Raw genomic sequence first — 17,500 nt, 5'->3', positions numbered from 1 at the left:
TATTATGGTAAAGTTGCCAATAATTTCTGGTATATATATTTTCACTTATACGGAATATTCAGATACGTAGATTCCGGTGTTACTATTCCTACGGTCGACTTACAACTCCTTACTAATTCTTGCAGCTTGCACACAATTCTATATAAAGGAATAACTTTCTTCATTCTGTCGATGTTTAATTTCCTGCAGTCAGTCATTCTTACAGTCGGTACATGATTCCTTCCTGCCGTCATAGTCCTTCTCCTTTTTTTCTCCTCCTCACCAGCATGCACCACCACCACCACCACCACCACCACCACCACCACCACCACCACCACCACCACCACCACCACCACCTGTTGCCCTCCGCGTGACCAGACTTGGCTTCATCCTGACTGCTTCTTTCTTTTCCTTTCACTTCTTATTCCTGCTCCTCTCACCCACCTCCATCCTGCTTCCTTCCCTTCGTTCTCTTAATGTTTCTTTTATCGGTGTTTCTTCTGGATGACGTTTCGCTCTCTCTCTCTCTCTCTCTCTCTCTCTCTCTCTCTCTCTCTCTCTCTCTCTCTCTCTCTCTCTCTCTCTCTCTCTCTCTTTATTTTCTTTGTAAGTTTGTGTAAGTGGTAGTACGTGTGGATTTTTTTCTTTATTGTGATTTATAGTGTAGGTTAAAACTCTAGTTGAATCTCAGGCTCATTAAGTGCATGATTCACTTTTGTTTCTTTCATTGTTCGTGAAAAAAAAGTTGATATTGAGGAAAGAATGAGAACTGTTGACTTCAATGAACTCAAAAAAGATTTTTACCTTTTGCTACAGAGTAACAGAAGTTCACTCCGAAAACCATTTTAAGCGCGCACGCGCACACACACACACACACACACACACACACACACACACACACACACACACACGTAGCACATTGCATTACAGAGAGTGGAAGGCTTTACGGCGTTTGCTGCTCGAGCGGAAAATTACCCGAGCCTCGAGTCATTTCCGTCCGCGTGCATAAAGTAGTATAAAGTAAGGCAGTGTTTGCTCTGCGCTCCAGCCCGACTTTGATGGCGAGATCCCCGACCGCTAAGCCGACGCAGGAAGTAAAATAAATACAATAGGTAAACAGAAACATGTATATACGCGTGAATAGACAGGAGTTCTCTGTGTGCAAGTGAAGTTGAGTGACGAGCTGATAATGTTGATGTGTATTATCATTATCGTTGTTATGGTAGCGTTAATATTAGATTTTTGAGCTGTCTTATCTCTTCTACCAGTAGTTAGTGCATGGAAGTATAATCATGGTTTTCAGTAGAGCCTTTTGCTGGGCTGCCGTATATCTTCTACAGTAGTATAATCAAGCAGCCTAAACAGCCTAGAAAGGACGTATAGTGATCTGTTGCTGTTTGTTAGCCTTTATAATTTTTCTGCAGTAGGATCAGAATTGTATATACTGTCGTTATTAGAAGTCATCTCTATTGTATTTTGCGTCTTTAATCCACACTATAGTAATCTCACAAAATATAACAACTGACAAACGTTCGCAGTATCAGAGGAGTCCGGAGTAAAGAAAAAAAAAAAAAGCTATGCACAGTAGAGATCAGACTAGAAAGTTACCTTACAGTTATAAGAGTACTACCTTGTGGATAACCAAGAGAAAGCTATTGGCGCGAGGAAAAGCACGAGTGTTAGTACGTGGCGGCGGGTAGGAGAATGAGAGAGAAAATAAAGGCCGTATTCTGAAACGCTCGTTAATCTGTCACCAAACACATCGAAGCACCATTAAAATCCTGTGTAACTTCAACTAGAGCCTTTTGAATGTGAAGATGTGGCGCTGAAGTGTTTCAGAATATATTACATACAGTGAAGAGGCGATGACAGGATGATGAGACGACAGAGGGACACGGAGAGAGGGAGGGAGTGAATTGGGTGTCTCTCCCCTCCTCCTTCTCCCCCCCTCCTCCTCCTTCTCCTCCACCCTTCAGAACGGAAGGTATCCATTACGTAGAGGAAATTAGCCCAGAGCCGCAAGTCTCGCCACTCACGCAGCGGTGATGGAGGTGACGGTGGTGGTGGTGGTGGTGATGGTGATGGTGATGGAGGTGTGGACGCGGTGGTGGTTATAGGGGATGGGATGTTGGACAGCCTTTGTAGTACTAGGAAAAGTATCCATCCTTCATCTTCACTTTTTTCTTCTTCCTCCCTCTTCGTCTACCACCTCTTCCTTTTTCTCCTCATTCTTCTTTGTTTTTCTTATCTATTTTTTTTCTTCATCCTCTTCGTCGTCATCGTCGTGGAAAGTAGTTGAGAGTGAATAGTAACGTTTTCCTTCCTAGTTCTTTTTATCCCTTCCATTTATCATCCTTTCGTTTGTTCTTCTGTTTCTTCTTTCATTCCCTCCTTCTTCCTTATCTTTTCTTTCTTTTCTATTGTTTCAAATCACTCGTTCACTAGGACTAGGTATCAAGAAATTGATATTGTACCTTTTGATATAATGGCTGCAGGAGCTCAAATCTCTTTTAATTATTGATCAAAAGTTAAATAAAAACTAATCATCATAAACTCAAATTATTTTGTTTTCTATCTATTTTTATTTTCTTTCTCTCTCACGTGCTCCATTTCTTTGCATTATTATATTGCTTGTCCTCTCTCCTTGCTATTCACCTCTTCCGCTTTTTCCCTCTCCTTCCCTCCCTTTCAATCCTACTCTCCCTCCCTCCCTCCCTCTCTCCCTGCCTGTCTGTCTGTAGGCTTTGCTACGGCTTTACTAAGTTCTGCCTCCGACTTTAATAAGTTTGGTCCTAAGCTATGAAGTTCAGGCCTTAGCATACAAGTTCACGCCTGGCTCTTTTGTGACCCCTAAAGTAAAAGTCTTATACAGCGCTCTCTCTCTCTCTCTCTCTCTCTCTCTCTCTCTCTCTCTCTCTCTCTCTCTCTCTCTCTCATAGTAAACAAGCAAGTCGAGAGAAAATTTAAATAAGGTAAACGTAGAAAGACATAAATAACCCCGCTACCACCACAACCATTCCTCACTGCTACACTGATATTCACGTGCTAGTACCACGCCCTTGACATTATGCTAGGAATGAAGGTGCAAGCACGATGGAACACGAAACATATTTACTATACACTATAGAATACGAAAAGTAGCAGCTTACATACTATTGGAAAAAGAAAAGGGTGTGTGTAGAGAAAAAGTTTGCTCACTCCTCTCAAACTCTACATTTGGTCACTCATCTCTTCTTTTCATTCATTACAGAGCAGAGAAAAGGAAGGTTGCCTGATATGGGTTGCCGCCGCGAAAAGTGGGAGGAGTGTGATGCCGTGCCTTCCTCCGCCGACATCATCAATGAAACCATCGTCAGCACCCTCGGGAACACCATCGACAATTCCATCATCCAGGAGTGAGTACGCCGCGGAAGTGCTCGTTGTGTTTTGAGGAGCGGAGGGTGAAATGGAAAAGTAGGAATGGATGTTGCGATTATGGAGAGAGAGAGAGAGAGAGAGAGAGAGAGAGAGAGAGAGAGAGAGAGAGAGAGAGAGAGACTTTGAAAGACAATATTAGGATACAGGAAAGAAGAAAGAGGAATATATATATATATATATATATATATATATATATATATATATATATATATATATATATATATATGTGTGTGTGTGTGTGTATATATACCTATATATTACCGAGCTACTGTGAATTGATTCTCGAACGAATATTTGGAAAAATTATACTTTATTCTAGCCATTGTAAGTTAGATTATATATTTATTGTCGATATGACAGTGGAATTGATTATGATTAAAGTCAATTATAACCTCTTTGAATGTGCTCATAGGGAAACATAAGAACGAAAGGCATTCAAGTCAGATCAGGCTTGTTATATACGAGTTCGGTATTGCCGGGTTCGGTCAACTTTGCCTTGGTTAGGTTTGCCCATTTGAGATGGTTAAACTTTTTAGACTTGGTTACTTTTGACTTGCATTGGGTTTTGGTTCGGTTCGGCTTGGTTACGCTACAGACAGTTGGACCAAAACGGGAGAATTTGTAATCAAAACTTGAAACTTGCTACTTCATTTTTCATTCTCCCACACCAATGCATTTTTTTTTTTCTTCTTTATCCCCCTATTCCTTCCCTTCCCATGCAGTTTTGAAACTTTTCGTGTCCGTGGAGGCTGTATTCTATTTTTATTACGGAGTCTTCAATAATATTATTTCTCCAGCCTCTTCCGCTTCGGTGTTCATACCGTCTGCCTGTCTGGCCTGTATTCCTTGACGTTTTTCTTTAGTTTTCTGGTATCGCATTTAATTACACATTATTCTTTTTGTATTAGCTACCTACTTTTTTTTTTTTTTTACAGTACACTTAACTTTGTTTTAGAGACAGACTCTCTCTCTCTCTCTCTCTCTCTCTCTCTCTCTCTCTCTCTCTCTCTCTCTCTCTCTCTCTCTCTCTCTCTTATTTGACTAGGCTTTTGTATCGACAAGGGCCAGATCCTCCCTCCTTCCCTCTCCCTCCAGCCAGAACTCAATGCATTATTCAGGTGAAACGCACACACCGTTCTCTTCTCCCTAGACCCGCGACAATGGCCCGGGGATGAACAGTTCTGGCTTGCTCTAAAGACTGTTGAAATTGTTCCATTATGTTCGTGTGTGTGTCCCGCCGAGGGCTCCGCTTTGTGTCTCATGTTTGTTCGGGGACAGAGTGATGGAGATGGGGAGGGTGGCGGTGGTGGTGGTGAGATGGTTGGAAAAGAGTAAGGAGACATGCTAAGCTCAGGGGCAATCTCTCTCTCTCTCTCTCTCTCTCTCTCTCTCTCTCTCTCTCTCTCTCTCTCATATTAAGGTAGATAAATGCTGCGTTATTTTATCTTATCCTATTACGTACTATCATGTTCTCTCTCTCTCTCTCTCTCTCTCTCTCTCTCTCTCTCTCTCTCTCTCATGCGGTGTTGGTTAGCCACAAATCGATATCCGGATAGCGTTGCGTGACTGTTGCGGGTCCGGCCAGGCTCAGCTTTAAGACGAGTCCTATACAAACACGGTAACTATTATGAAGAAAGAAAAGATAACTATCCAGTCAGTGTATTGCGGGAAGTTCTCGACGCCAACGCAAGACAGACCGGCTGCTTGAATATTCACCTGCTGGACAACAAGGGCCCTTTCTTGTGGGAACTTTGTCAGCGGTTTCTACGTAGTTCATGAAGTGTGAAAGCCCTGCCTGGGGTCCGTGCTCCCCGAAGAGCTCGCTGTCTGAGATTAGGAAGATGGCTGGAATAAGTTACAGAGAGAGAGAGAGAGAGAGGCGTACTTTGTGGTGTCATTTTGGTATTTATGTCACATGCAAAATATTTCCTTTTTCAAAATTTCGACCTCCAAACTTCAGTATTGGTAATTAGTTCTAGTGGAAGTTGCCGAAGTTTTCAGTTATATGTATTTTATGATCCAGCGACAACTTCTCAACAAATTTGCATCACGATCGAGAAAAACTTGCTTATACGTGGCTGTAACCGCCATGCTATTTTGTAGAAAACACCTTTGCACTGTAAGAACTTGGCTAGGTACTTGTATGTCAGATAATGCTTAGAGACGTGTGGGGACTATTGATGATGTTTGTTGTGTGAAGAATGATGCGAGTTCACAAGTTTCATTTGTCTTTGTTTATAGATAGATATTTCTTTGGTAGCCTCTTGCTAGTACGGTGGTAACGCGCTGACCTCCCATTGCTAAGATCGGCGGATCAAGTCTCGCTCGGGGTCGTGAGTTTAAGCAGTTTACTGAAAGGTTACTGCTGTAGTTGGGGCGCCACAGTGGGAAGTTGGGTTCACCTGGCTGACGTTCTGGAGAACATCAGATATGATGGATATCGCACTTTAAGATTGTACCTACATCATTAGCCAGCATAGCCATACATCATTATATCAATTTTATTTTAGATAAATACTTTTTTTTTTTCAAACTAGATTAGTGTCTAATCTTTTTCACGTAACGTTAAAGGCTGATGATGAAATCACTCTTACGTGACATTTATTTATTTCCAGGCACAGACAAACCCAAGACCGGTTCGTGACTGATGAAAGTCAAATCACTGTCTTCCTGTTTGGGTCACTTACCTCGACAGGAATCCACAATTCGGTGCTGGTTTTGTACATGGATCTGCTCGTCACCAGCCAGAAGTACATCCTCTACCTGGACACCCACAATACTCTTACTAACACAACAGGCTATGCCAAGCAGCTCATTGAATTTTCTCCTGCCCCTTCACTGGTTAGTATTACCTCAAAACTTTGTATGTTGAATCATTAATAGCAAAGTTTTAAGAATGACTTGCATATAATATTAGTAACTTATAAGGAGTTTGTATTCCAAGTATATTATTTTGATTTACAGAAAAACTGTCAAGTGATTCCACTTCCTAAGACCAAAAGATCGTACTTCCGTGCCTCATGCAGTGATGTGGAGGGCCATTTCTACCCAGAGACACTACAGTGGAGCTACCGTTTTCTGCCCCGCGGCCCCAGAACTGTTTTTTATTGTGGAGCCAGAACTTCCTTTGACTTCACACTTCCACCAGGCATGGATTCAAATGACTACAAAATATATATATCTGTAAAAGCAATTGACGGGAAAGGAGTATCCTACAAATATCCAGATTTTCCAGCACTGATAGTTCCACCAAGATCCACCAGTGAAGCTGGTGTCCTGTTAATCTTCCAAGAAATTTCCACCATAGAGAATGAAAGTCCACCCTTGCTGCTGCAGCAGGTGCGGTCTTTGGCATGGGAACTCAACATCCTCAAGCCTTCCCTTGTAACTCAGACAATTCTTGACAACATTCTAACCATACTCTTCTATAAAACAAGCTGCAAGGACATACTGGAAGGAACTCCTAGTTTTCTGGAGACAAATGAGAAAGCAAGCACTATTTTATTTGTTAAAGTCAATTTACTGAAATCATGTGCAAGAGATCACTTGGCTGAGAAAGTAGTCAGCAATCCAATGCGAGATGAAATGGAAGTTATTCAAGCTCTGACAGCTCTCCAGGTCATTCTTGATGGTAGTGAAAAAATTTCCAGCACCACTTACCTGAGAGTCATGTTAGCGATGAACATTGCAGCTGAAAGAATGTGGTTCAGCTACTTTGCAGAAATTAGAACAGAGGTAAGTTTATTGTTTTCTCTTGTGCAGTGTCCTTCAGAGAAATTCATTGCCCATGAATGTTCCTGAATTTTCATTTACTACATATGCTGTTACTTTCAAAATCATGCATAATATCCTGAGTACTTTTGTGTATAACCATTATTAACTTTCAAGCTACCACATTTTTTTTTTTTATTATTTTATTTGATATTCTACTTCTGTTTTTCATCTATTTTTAACTAAGATATTCATTACTGTTATGAATGCTATGTTTTATGTACTTGACAGTAATGTTTAAGTTCAATGAAAATATATACTAAGATATTTTCCTATATATTATACAAATCAATGTTTACTATTTCAGGCTGCCCAGGAATATTTCATTCTGACTTCAGCCATGTTGGACAAACAAACAGAGATTTATGATGTCAACACCACATCAGTTGACCTAACCACCAACATCATCACGCAGCTGCTGGACATCATGGAGATTGAGACAAGTGCTCGGTTTATGGAAGAAAAGCCTCTCACCTGGTCTACTAACACTCTGACTTTCTATGGCTACTGGGCTGTGTCTGACAGTATCAACAAATGGAACAACACTGTACCTTTTCTATTTGAGGCTGGCAGTGTTGTGTTTGGAGAGCATCTGGTGCAGGCACTGGTACACACAGAGTCACCTTTCCACCTGCCACTTGATCCAATTACTTCAGAGGTCGTCTACCTTGGCATCTACTTGATTCCTGATGTGAAGCAGCAAGTCACGGTAATTATTGCGCTCACACATGTTGGTGCAATTATGCAAACTTTTGCTTTACATTTCTTGATGTCATTCACTATAAACTCACACACACTCTCTCTCTCTCTCTCTCTCTCTCTCTCTCTCTCTCTCTCTCTCTCTCTCTCTCTCTCTCTCTCTCTCTCTCTCTCTCTCTCTCTCTCTCTCTCTCTCTCTCTCTCTCTCTCTCTCTCTCTCTCTCTCTCTCTCTCTCTCTCTCTCATGTGCTGGTAATATGTATTTGTATATTTGCATACAAATTTAGGAAGAGAATAGAGACTAACATGTTTTAAATAAGATTTTTGTCAGAATTTGCCTTAAACAACAAATTTCTCAAGTATTCCTTTCTTTTCACAACAACACACCTTCCTCCTCAGGTAAAGCTCCGGCATTCTTATAAGCGTGCAGGACAAGATTACAACTTCCGCAGGGATGGCATGATTTCCCCAGAGTCCCTCAGTGTCTATGAGTTTGTTGTGGAAAACGAGCAGCGGCCACTTGTCTTCAACGTCCTCCTTGAAGTGACCCGGGTCCTAAATTCCCAGTACCCAGTGGCAGCTGTAGTGCTCATTTGGTAAGCCCTCCCACAGTTTTATTTCACATGTATGTATTATAGTGTCACCTGTAAAACCACCTAATTCTTATATGTAAGTGTTTTAGATAGTACTAGTTGTAGTATTGCATTGTATTCAGTCATGTATTTTATGTTAGAACAGTAATTTTGCTTCAATCTCACATTTCATCTTCATTAGTATTGTTCTGTATTTCCTTAAATGATCTATCATCATCATCATCAACTTCATCACTCTGCCTGCAAGTGTTGATCTATCTCCCAAGTTTGAACAAATAAAGTTGATGAATGTTAATCTATTGACCAAGAAGCAACGTGCAGCAGCCTAACCTCCTGGAACCTTGCCCAGCCATGTATTACAAGTCGTTGAGCAAAGCTTCAGGGGGTTTAGGAGGCGGCAAATAACTGCAGAATGAAAAAACTCATCAGCGAAAGGTAAAAGATCTTGTGTATCTGCAACATTTCAAAGGAAAAATTCACATATCTTCGCAAAACAAATCAAGGATATTTCAAGCAAGATTCTGGCTCATCCTGCAACTCAGAAAAATAAAGCCTTACCATCCCCCACCTGAGACTTGCTTTGGACCTTTGTTCGCTTTATTAGGTGAGCAAAGTTTCAGGTGTGTGGAGGTCAGGCACACTCCTCGGCAGGACTCTCACTTCAAGGGCAAGACAGCTCACTGATGAAAAAGAAGCATTACACTGGAAATAGTATGTTAAAAGAAGTTTAGAATATTTTTTTGTAGATTCAATACAGAAGTGTGTATAAATTTAATACCTACAAGAGCTATATAATGAGACCTTTAAATGTATAATACATATAAGAGCTACATAAAGAAACCTTATAAAGTAAAGTTGTGTCTTAAATTTGTAAAGGAAAGAATAATGCAAAAGTACTAATATTAAGTTTATATAATTTGGTTGGATCTTGTAGTAAATAGTTATTACTGAGCTATGACCATATAATTCTGTTTTCATACATTTAACTGCTTGGCACTTCATTAAACTTTTTTTATTATTATTATTTTCAGTACAGTAACAAATGTTTAGGGGAGGACAATGGAAGTTCTGTAACCTTTGATATGTATCACAGAACAAGTGTGTGACTTCCACATTGTGCTATATCATACTGGTTACTTGATGTGTGTGTTTTTTTTTTGGGGGGGGGCAAAGAACGTTCCTACTTAATGAGGGAAATATTTTTATTTATAAGACTTATATGTGCATTACATTGTGCTCTGTTGGTGTAAGTTGGCAAGTGATGCTCCTCACATCATTATGTCTTTGACAACTAGAGTAAAATATCATGTCTAAGACTTTTATGCAAAAACTGTATGTTAGGACACTGAAAATGCTGGAAATAGGATAAAGAGCATCATGAGATTATGTATTATTGTAAGGATTGGTCAGATATGTGTGAAGAGAAGATATGGGATTGAGTGAGTTCATTAGTCAAATGAATGAATGAATGAATTATGCTAGATATTTTGAAGTGGAAAGTGTTGCTGAAGATACTATTGGATTACATTCTAGAGGAGTTTTCTCAAAAAAAATATCTTGATTAAGAATTTATACACAAGTTGGCTAAGTTTAACTACATTAAAACTAATATACTGTGCATGCATGTAAGCACTTTCCCAATACTGGTAGCGAGTAATTGTGAAGTTTTTCTTCTATTATTTTGCAGTAATGACTTGCAAAGTCTGAAGGAGCCATTATACAAGCAGGAACTGATGGCCACAGTAGACCCTTCAGTGATGTTGAGCATTCCTCAAAATGGACTATCCACTGGAAAGAAGCTTCTTATAATCATGGACAAAAATAGTTATGAAAATAATTGGTAAGTTGAATTAACTTTATGTTCATCTGGTAAAACTTCAGCGTAATTACACAAACTGTATGGGTGATAATATTTCAAAGAACTTGACAGTTTATATCAGCTAGGATTTTCATACACAAAGTTTTTAACAGCAAATTATGATTTAATTACAGTACTGTTTTAACATCTTTTGTAAAATAATATAATCATGATTGTAGTTGCTCAGAAAATTAACTGTGACCTAAATGAAGGCAAACAGACATTAAAGCAAACATGACTATAGAGGTAGGAATGCATACACTACCAGTCCAAAATGTAAAGGTGAAATATTGGTGACATCCAAAGAGGTTGTGTCAAAACTTGAGACATTTTTTTCTGATAGAAATGAGGTATTATTTGATGGAGAGAGAGAGAGAGAGAGAGAGGAAGTTATAATACTAATGAGTAAGATATAGTAATGTCTGTAATTTTAATTAAGGAATTGAAGAAAGGGTAGCAGAAAGATCAATAATATCGTATGGAATAACTGATGACCATGGGGAAAAAAATACATATGTATACTAGTTATGTGGTTAGGTATAAATCAGAGGATTGCATTCATATTGTAATATTTAAATATAAGAGCATTATGTATAGTAGTGCTTGATTGTCAATATACATAGCTCCCTTTCATTATCATTTATATTCTCTCATGAAAAATGATGGCTTCTAATGATTCATTGTCACTCTTGAATTATATGACCAGCATTCATTTGTTATGCCAATAAAAATTGATAGTAACTGCATTACAAATTCTATTTCCAGAGAAAGATACAACAACATTGTGTTCTACAGCAGTTGACTAATATAGTATCCACATTATTTTCTTTCTAGGGGGAGATACAACACATCTTCTACAGTGATTGGTGCCGACTTCAAAGTGAGTGCATGGTGGTCACAGTGTCTGGTGTGGGATGGCAGCCAGTGGGATGGTGAGCCTTGCTCTGTCAACAGTAAATTGTCTTCCTGGGACTACACAACATGCAGGTGTGTACAAACCATTAAATGTAGTTAATTATAAGTAAGATAGTTGAGGGTGATAAAAGGGATGGCTCTAGATGAAAGAGTGAATGCAGATGATTGGATGCAAAAGCTTTGAGAGATATACTGTATTGGAAAGGTAGTGAATGGAAACAGAAAGAGATGAAGGAATAAGACGGATTGAAGAAATGAATACCATAAACACAGAATAGACCAGGTACCAGGTACTTTGCATTATCAATCATGTATGAATAGCATAACATAATTACAGTAGTCAGGTTATTAAGTTTCAGATCTCCCTGGTTGAATAAAAAATTTTTTTTTTTCATTACAGATGCAACTCTAAATACACAGTATATGGGGCCCAGACCATACCAGTTTTGGACGAAGAAAGTAAGGTGGACGTCAATGAACTTATGCTACATGAGACTTACATTGCCTTGTACTTCATCATGCTGCTCCTAGTGATTTACTTCCTCTTAGCCTTAGCTGTGCAAACTTCAGATAGACACAGACTCCGGAGAAGAAACATCTGGCTCCGTGATAACAAGCTGGAGCATGAGTGGGCATACTTATTGACTATCAAGACTGGTACACAGTGGAATGCTGGGACCACATCAAAGGTACACACTTATAACTATCCATAAATCCCTTGTTGAAAAAATACACATGTATATAAAATATGAAAAAACTTATACGGTCATATGATCAAAGGCAGCCCCTTATAAGGTGTCTGTCCATCTTTCCTCTAGGTGTATGCCATCCTGCATGGCACCCACGGTATGAGTGAGACTCGGGAGCTCCAAAGTAAGCAGACTGGTCAGCTGTTTACTCGTGGTGCTCTCTGCACATTTATTTTGACGTGAGTTCACAGAATTATATTATAGTATGTTTCATAGCCTTCTCGTTGAATAAATTATTGATAAGCTGAGTTGTAGTAAAAAATAGATAGAAATGAAGTGCTGTTGAATTATTGCTATTAGAGGAAAAATTTACTCTCAGAAGCTTCAATATTTTATATACTAAGAATATACCTTAACCCTATGTTGGTCTCCTCCTCCTCCTCTTCATAGGTATACATATCAAAGATTGTAATAGATAAAATCATCTTACTATGATATATTCCATGAGTCCCTCACCTAACTATGATTACATTTTTTGTACATACTCAGAAATTCTCGGAAATTTAACACTGCCATGAAAGATGAGAGTACTACATTCCGAAGATAACAAACTTTTCTTATTTAACAGGACACCAGAACCCTTAGGCGACATTCTGAAAGTTCAGGTGTGGCATGATAACAGTGGCGGCAGTGAGTCAGGCTGGTTTGTATGCGAGACCAGTGTTGCAGACCTTGTGTTAGGAGCTGTCTACACCTATCCCTGCTATTGTTGGCTTTCTGTCCAGGCTGAAGATGCCAAAGTAGAAAGAGAAATAACTCTGGAGAGCCCAACGACATTCATGCAAGTAGGTGTGAATATCATTTTACATTAAATTTGTTGTGTGGCAATCAGTAATGTTTATGTAAAGGTTATTAGATTACAAAAGCACTGTACACTTATTAAAGATACTGATATCTTGGCTCATCACTCTCTAATGTGGAAGTATTAGGATAGATGCTTCATGTATAAATTTCTAGTTAAAGGGATACATTTCGACTTTAATCTCATCATTAAATTCTAGTAGTAGTTGTTGCCAAGTTACTTGTGTTTCACTTGATTTGAATGTCATGAAGATTATTACTCTTACTATAAATAACATGATCATTATTGAAAATTTCCCAGTTCCAATATACATTCACTTACAACCAACTATTATGGTTTTTACTCTTTTATATTACACATGAACTGATACTCATTTGTTTTTTATTTCAGGATTTTGAACATTTTCTGCCTCAGTATGCCAGTGAACACATGTTGTGGACCTCACTACTCACCACCTCCAGCACTGCCAAGTTTTACCGCCTGCAACGCCTCACCATCTGCCTCATCGTGTGTCTCTCCCTGGGCACCGTGTCACTTGGCATTGTGAAGGTTGATTTATCTTTTGAATTACCATTGTGGTCTTGAATGCATGGACATCTGCACTTAACATGCTTTCAATGAGCATGCACTATGTCATTAAAATTATCTAGCAGTGCCAAGTATTTAGTAAAGAGATGACTATGAATTCCACTGGCATTCAAGTAAATGGCAAAGAATGTCATCTATTACACTCTTGACATGGATTAGGCTGCCTTTTATTAAATTTAGGCATAAATTAGAATCATATAATTTAGATAAGGCATTGCATATTACTCTCCTTGTGTGCCAATCGTGACTTGTCTAGGAATAGTCACATATGAAAATTTTAATTCTGTAATATCTACTAATTGTATATAATGTATGGAAGTTTTAAGATTCTGTATCATCTCATTTGAAATGTCTTGAATAGCAATTAACTCTTCCACAGAGAATCAACAATGAGCACACAATGATGGTGCCAGACATGCACATTGAGTCACTTTACTTTGGTGTCATCATTGCTGTGATCCTGCTGCCAGTCCAGTGGGTACTGGAGATGATTTTCAAGATGAGCAATAAAGTGGTAAGCATGACCACATTTAATTTTGAAAGCAACTTGGATATTAGGTGATAAATATTTTCCTTACATTATTGAACAATTTTGTCATGAACACCATGTTATTATTTTCAAATGTTAATGAATAACTCTTTGTTAACAGGAGGAAAAAGAATACAATGCCAAAGCTGTTTTGGACACACTAAGGGCCAGTAAGTCAGACAGTGCAACAAGTACAGATGATACAAAGTCTATCCAGATCTCCAGTGATAGTGAAGAAGACATATATGATCCTCAAGCTGAAATATGGAGGAATTTAAGAAAATGGAGTTTAGCAACAGAAGTATCATCTAGTGGAGCAGAAATGTTTCATCCAATCTTGCTTCGGGACCTAGAGATAGAAAACATGGAAATTACACAAAGACCAAGATCCAATTCAGAAAATACATCTAGAGTGTCTCAGTCTGATAGTGGCATTACCACCATTGAACCAGAGTCACTACCCCCTAACCCTTCGGTGGTGACAGAACATAATGAAGTAGATGAGCCTCCAGAAGAAAGAGACAAAAAATTTTCTGCACCTTTTGTTCGAGTTCTGCCAAAGTTTAAAGGAAAACGAAGCTCTTGTTGTACATCAAAAAGTAATGGAAAAAGCAAAGAGGATATACAAGAAGACTGGGAAATTCATGAAGATGAAGATTATGATGATGAAGAGGATGCAGAGAGAAATGACCTGAGAGTTGCATCAAGCATAACTTTCATTTTCTCTCAGTCTGTTGGATGGATTATGTGTTGCATCTTTGTTGGTAAGTTTGTTTGTTTCTTTCTTTTTTCCATTTGTAGTGAAAAGGCATGTAATACATAAATCTATATGGAAATATTATTAGCACAGAAGCCATGAAATTGTATAACCAAACAGTTTCTTACAATTGAGTACAATCTGGTAATAATGGCTGTTATAATTTCAAAGATATGGTCTTACTTCAACAGTTATATTGACTTTTGACATTCTCCATCCAGCTCTGTGTTGCATGGTGCTCTATGTGTATGGGTCTGGCATGCCCATGGACTATGCGGCACTATGGATCCACATCATATATGTGACATTGTGCTGCTCTGTGTTTATCATGCAGCCCCTTGTGGTCATCATTTACACCTTTTATAAGGTCAGTTGGTGTTAGGTATGTTTGTATGCCATTTTGGCAGTGATGAATTAGGTTCAGTATACATATTTCACTATGGACACTGGAGAATTTTTACATCAGTAAACATGGCCTGGAAGAGTAATTAATTATTGCATGTGATTTGACAGGTGTGTGTGTACCGATGGTTTAAATACAGAGGCTGCATTAGCTCCTGCATCACTGTTCCTCTTGATCAAGTGGTAGATATTTGGAACCGTTACCAGACTGCTCTACGAAGACAGACGCCCACAACACCAGACACTAGTGATGAGAAATGTAAAAACATTACTGGATATGTTATTTTATTTTCTCTGAGATTATGAAAGTACTTGATAATTAATAACATAAATAGTATAATAGGTCTATGATATACTTAACAATCAATAGCATCAATAATAAGATAGGTCTATCTAGATCTATCCTATTATCAGGTCATAAGTATTTATCCTTAGAATATCATTACCCACATGTTATCAACCATGTAGTAGTAAACAATCCAGTCATATATATATCATATATCTAGATCCTTTTAAGTGTGTTTGAATATTTACTATTTTGTGTTTTCAGTATTGGAGGAGCGGCAGAGGACAAGAGAACTCAGATCTGCACATCCTCCAAGTGAAGATTATTTACTCAAGTGCCGTGAAAGAGAGATTCGAAGAGAGAGGGTGTATGGCTTGTTTCGAAACACTCTTGGGCATTTTCTTTTCTTGGTAGTGTTAATAATCATTGCCAACAATGAGAACATTTACTCACGCTTCACATTGAATGGAGCCATCCTGTCTTCACTGAAAAATGGATCCTGCTTGGATTTGGCTCGTTATGTGCATGACGGAGATACAAACACCCAAACTCTAAACAAAGATTATTTGACATTTGATGATATCAAGACCAAGGATGATTGGTGGAACTGGGCCTACACTGAACTACTTGCATTAACATACAGTAATCATGACAAATCATTTAGTGCATATAACATTTTTTGTGACTCAAATAGCATCATCATTGGACAGCCTCGACTCAGAAAGTATGACAGTAGCTCACAGGAATGTGAAGCAAGCAAATTCAATATTGACAGCAACAGATCTTTAGCAGATTTGTTGAAAATTGGGAACTGTGTCCCAGATTACGTAGACAAAGTGTCACACTTATTTTCATTTGGCTCCAGTGAAGATAAAGAATATGAATGGGATGCTCACTTCCTGGCAGTCACTCATGGACAGTACAGCCAGTACAGCTACACCTCTTATAAACAGGCCTTGTCAAGCTCTCAATTTGGTGCAGTGTTGATGCTGTACTTACTTCAAGCAAGCAACTGGCTGGACAACAATGTGACACGTGCAGTTGTCACCGAGTTTACCCTCTATCATCCCCAGACCAACATGTACACAACCCTCAATCTATTAGCAGAGTTCCCATCATTATCAGGAGCCAAGGTGAGTATTAGAAATGTTAAGGAATGTAAATATTTCCTCCCCTGTATTCCTAGAAGTCCAGTGAGGAAAGTTTAGCTTTGCTAAAATTTGCAGTTATGGAAACTAACTTTGGTTTCCTATGATACAAGCTGAGACCCATACTAGCAAAGATTTTATTATTAACACTATATATCATTGTTGAGCATTTTCACAATCAATCTGATAAGGATATATTTTTTATCCTTTAAAGTTTACACTGTACCAAATTAATGAATGCTCTCAGCTTTTATGTTGAATATTCATTCAACTTTTCTTAGTTACAGAATTTCAAATGTCCCCATTTTTCTATGATTTATTTACAATCATTCTGCTTTCAACAGGTGACAACTTTTATCTCATCTTCACACATTGAGAGATATAGAGGCAGCCTGTCTGTTGTGTGTATGTTGGCTGAAACTCTACTCTTGGCAGTAGCAATGTATTACCTGAAAAGAGCTGCAGTCTACATCTACACCTGTAGATTCAGGTATGTTTTTTCATTCATTTATGTATTTTATTGAGTAAACAGTCCTCCACACACTTGATTTAATTATTGTACACATAAGCTTTTCCTTCTTCACATCAACACATTCTCTCATCCACAGCAGCACATCACCCTGAATATTCTTTTTGTATGGAAGTTTTTTCGTATAAATATTACACGTTTACCATTAAAGATTGCTAAATTCTTATATTAACTATGGTTTTTGCTGATATAGTATAGTTTCAAATTCTAAATTATTTATTTAATATAGGAGAATTCAAAGAAAGTATATATTTTCAGGATCTTCAGATCATTTTGGGGATTCCTAGATGTTGCAATGACTATCCTTAGCTGGAGCTACATTGTCTGCCTGATGTTGCGTGTGCAAATAGCTGAGGATGCAATGTGGCAACTCCGTGTGGCTTATTTCCAGAAGTTTGTTAACCTCAAGGGTCTCACAACCTGGAATGAAGTAAGTAGTGTTCTGTAGTTTATAGTACTTATAGATAAAAAAAATCTT

The 17,500-nt window shown here is 38.4% G+C and overlaps 1 protein-coding gene across 2 annotated transcripts in view; it reads left to right on the top strand.

Annotated features, from left to right (window-relative positions):
• Window positions 1-17,500, top strand: part of LOC123520859 — a 31,080-nt gene that overhangs the window by 12,300 nt on the left and 1,280 nt on the right. For both annotated transcript variants that reach the window (XM_045283503.1, XM_045283502.1), the window contains exons 2-19: window positions 3,230-3,374; window positions 6,012-6,237; window positions 6,361-7,131; window positions 7,475-7,876; window positions 8,266-8,462; window positions 10,147-10,299; window positions 11,152-11,304; window positions 11,633-11,921; window positions 12,051-12,160; window positions 12,550-12,766; window positions 13,174-13,332; window positions 13,751-13,885; window positions 14,022-14,664; window positions 14,879-15,024; window positions 15,171-15,318; window positions 15,610-16,478; window positions 16,838-16,983; window positions 17,281-17,452. In XM_045283503.1, coding sequence (XP_045139438.1) covers window positions 3,230-3,374; window positions 6,012-6,237; window positions 6,361-7,131; window positions 7,475-7,876; window positions 8,266-8,462; window positions 10,147-10,299; window positions 11,152-11,304; window positions 11,633-11,921; window positions 12,051-12,160; window positions 12,550-12,766; window positions 13,174-13,332; window positions 13,751-13,885; window positions 14,022-14,664; window positions 14,879-15,024; window positions 15,171-15,318; window positions 15,610-16,478; window positions 16,838-16,983; window positions 17,281-17,452 — 5,081 coding nt within the window. The remainder of the gene's footprint in view (window positions 1-3,229; window positions 3,375-6,011; window positions 6,238-6,360; window positions 7,132-7,474; window positions 7,877-8,265; window positions 8,463-10,146; window positions 10,300-11,151; window positions 11,305-11,632; window positions 11,922-12,050; window positions 12,161-12,549; window positions 12,767-13,173; window positions 13,333-13,750; window positions 13,886-14,021; window positions 14,665-14,878; window positions 15,025-15,170; window positions 15,319-15,609; window positions 16,479-16,837; window positions 16,984-17,280; window positions 17,453-17,500) is intronic.

This window comes from Portunus trituberculatus, chromosome 47, assembly GCF_017591435.1.
Source record: "Portunus trituberculatus isolate SZX2019 chromosome 47, ASM1759143v1, whole genome shotgun sequence".
NCBI lineage: Eukaryota > Metazoa > Arthropoda > Malacostraca > Decapoda > Portunidae > Portunus > Portunus trituberculatus.
This window is presented reverse-complemented; position numbering and strand designations above follow the sequence as displayed.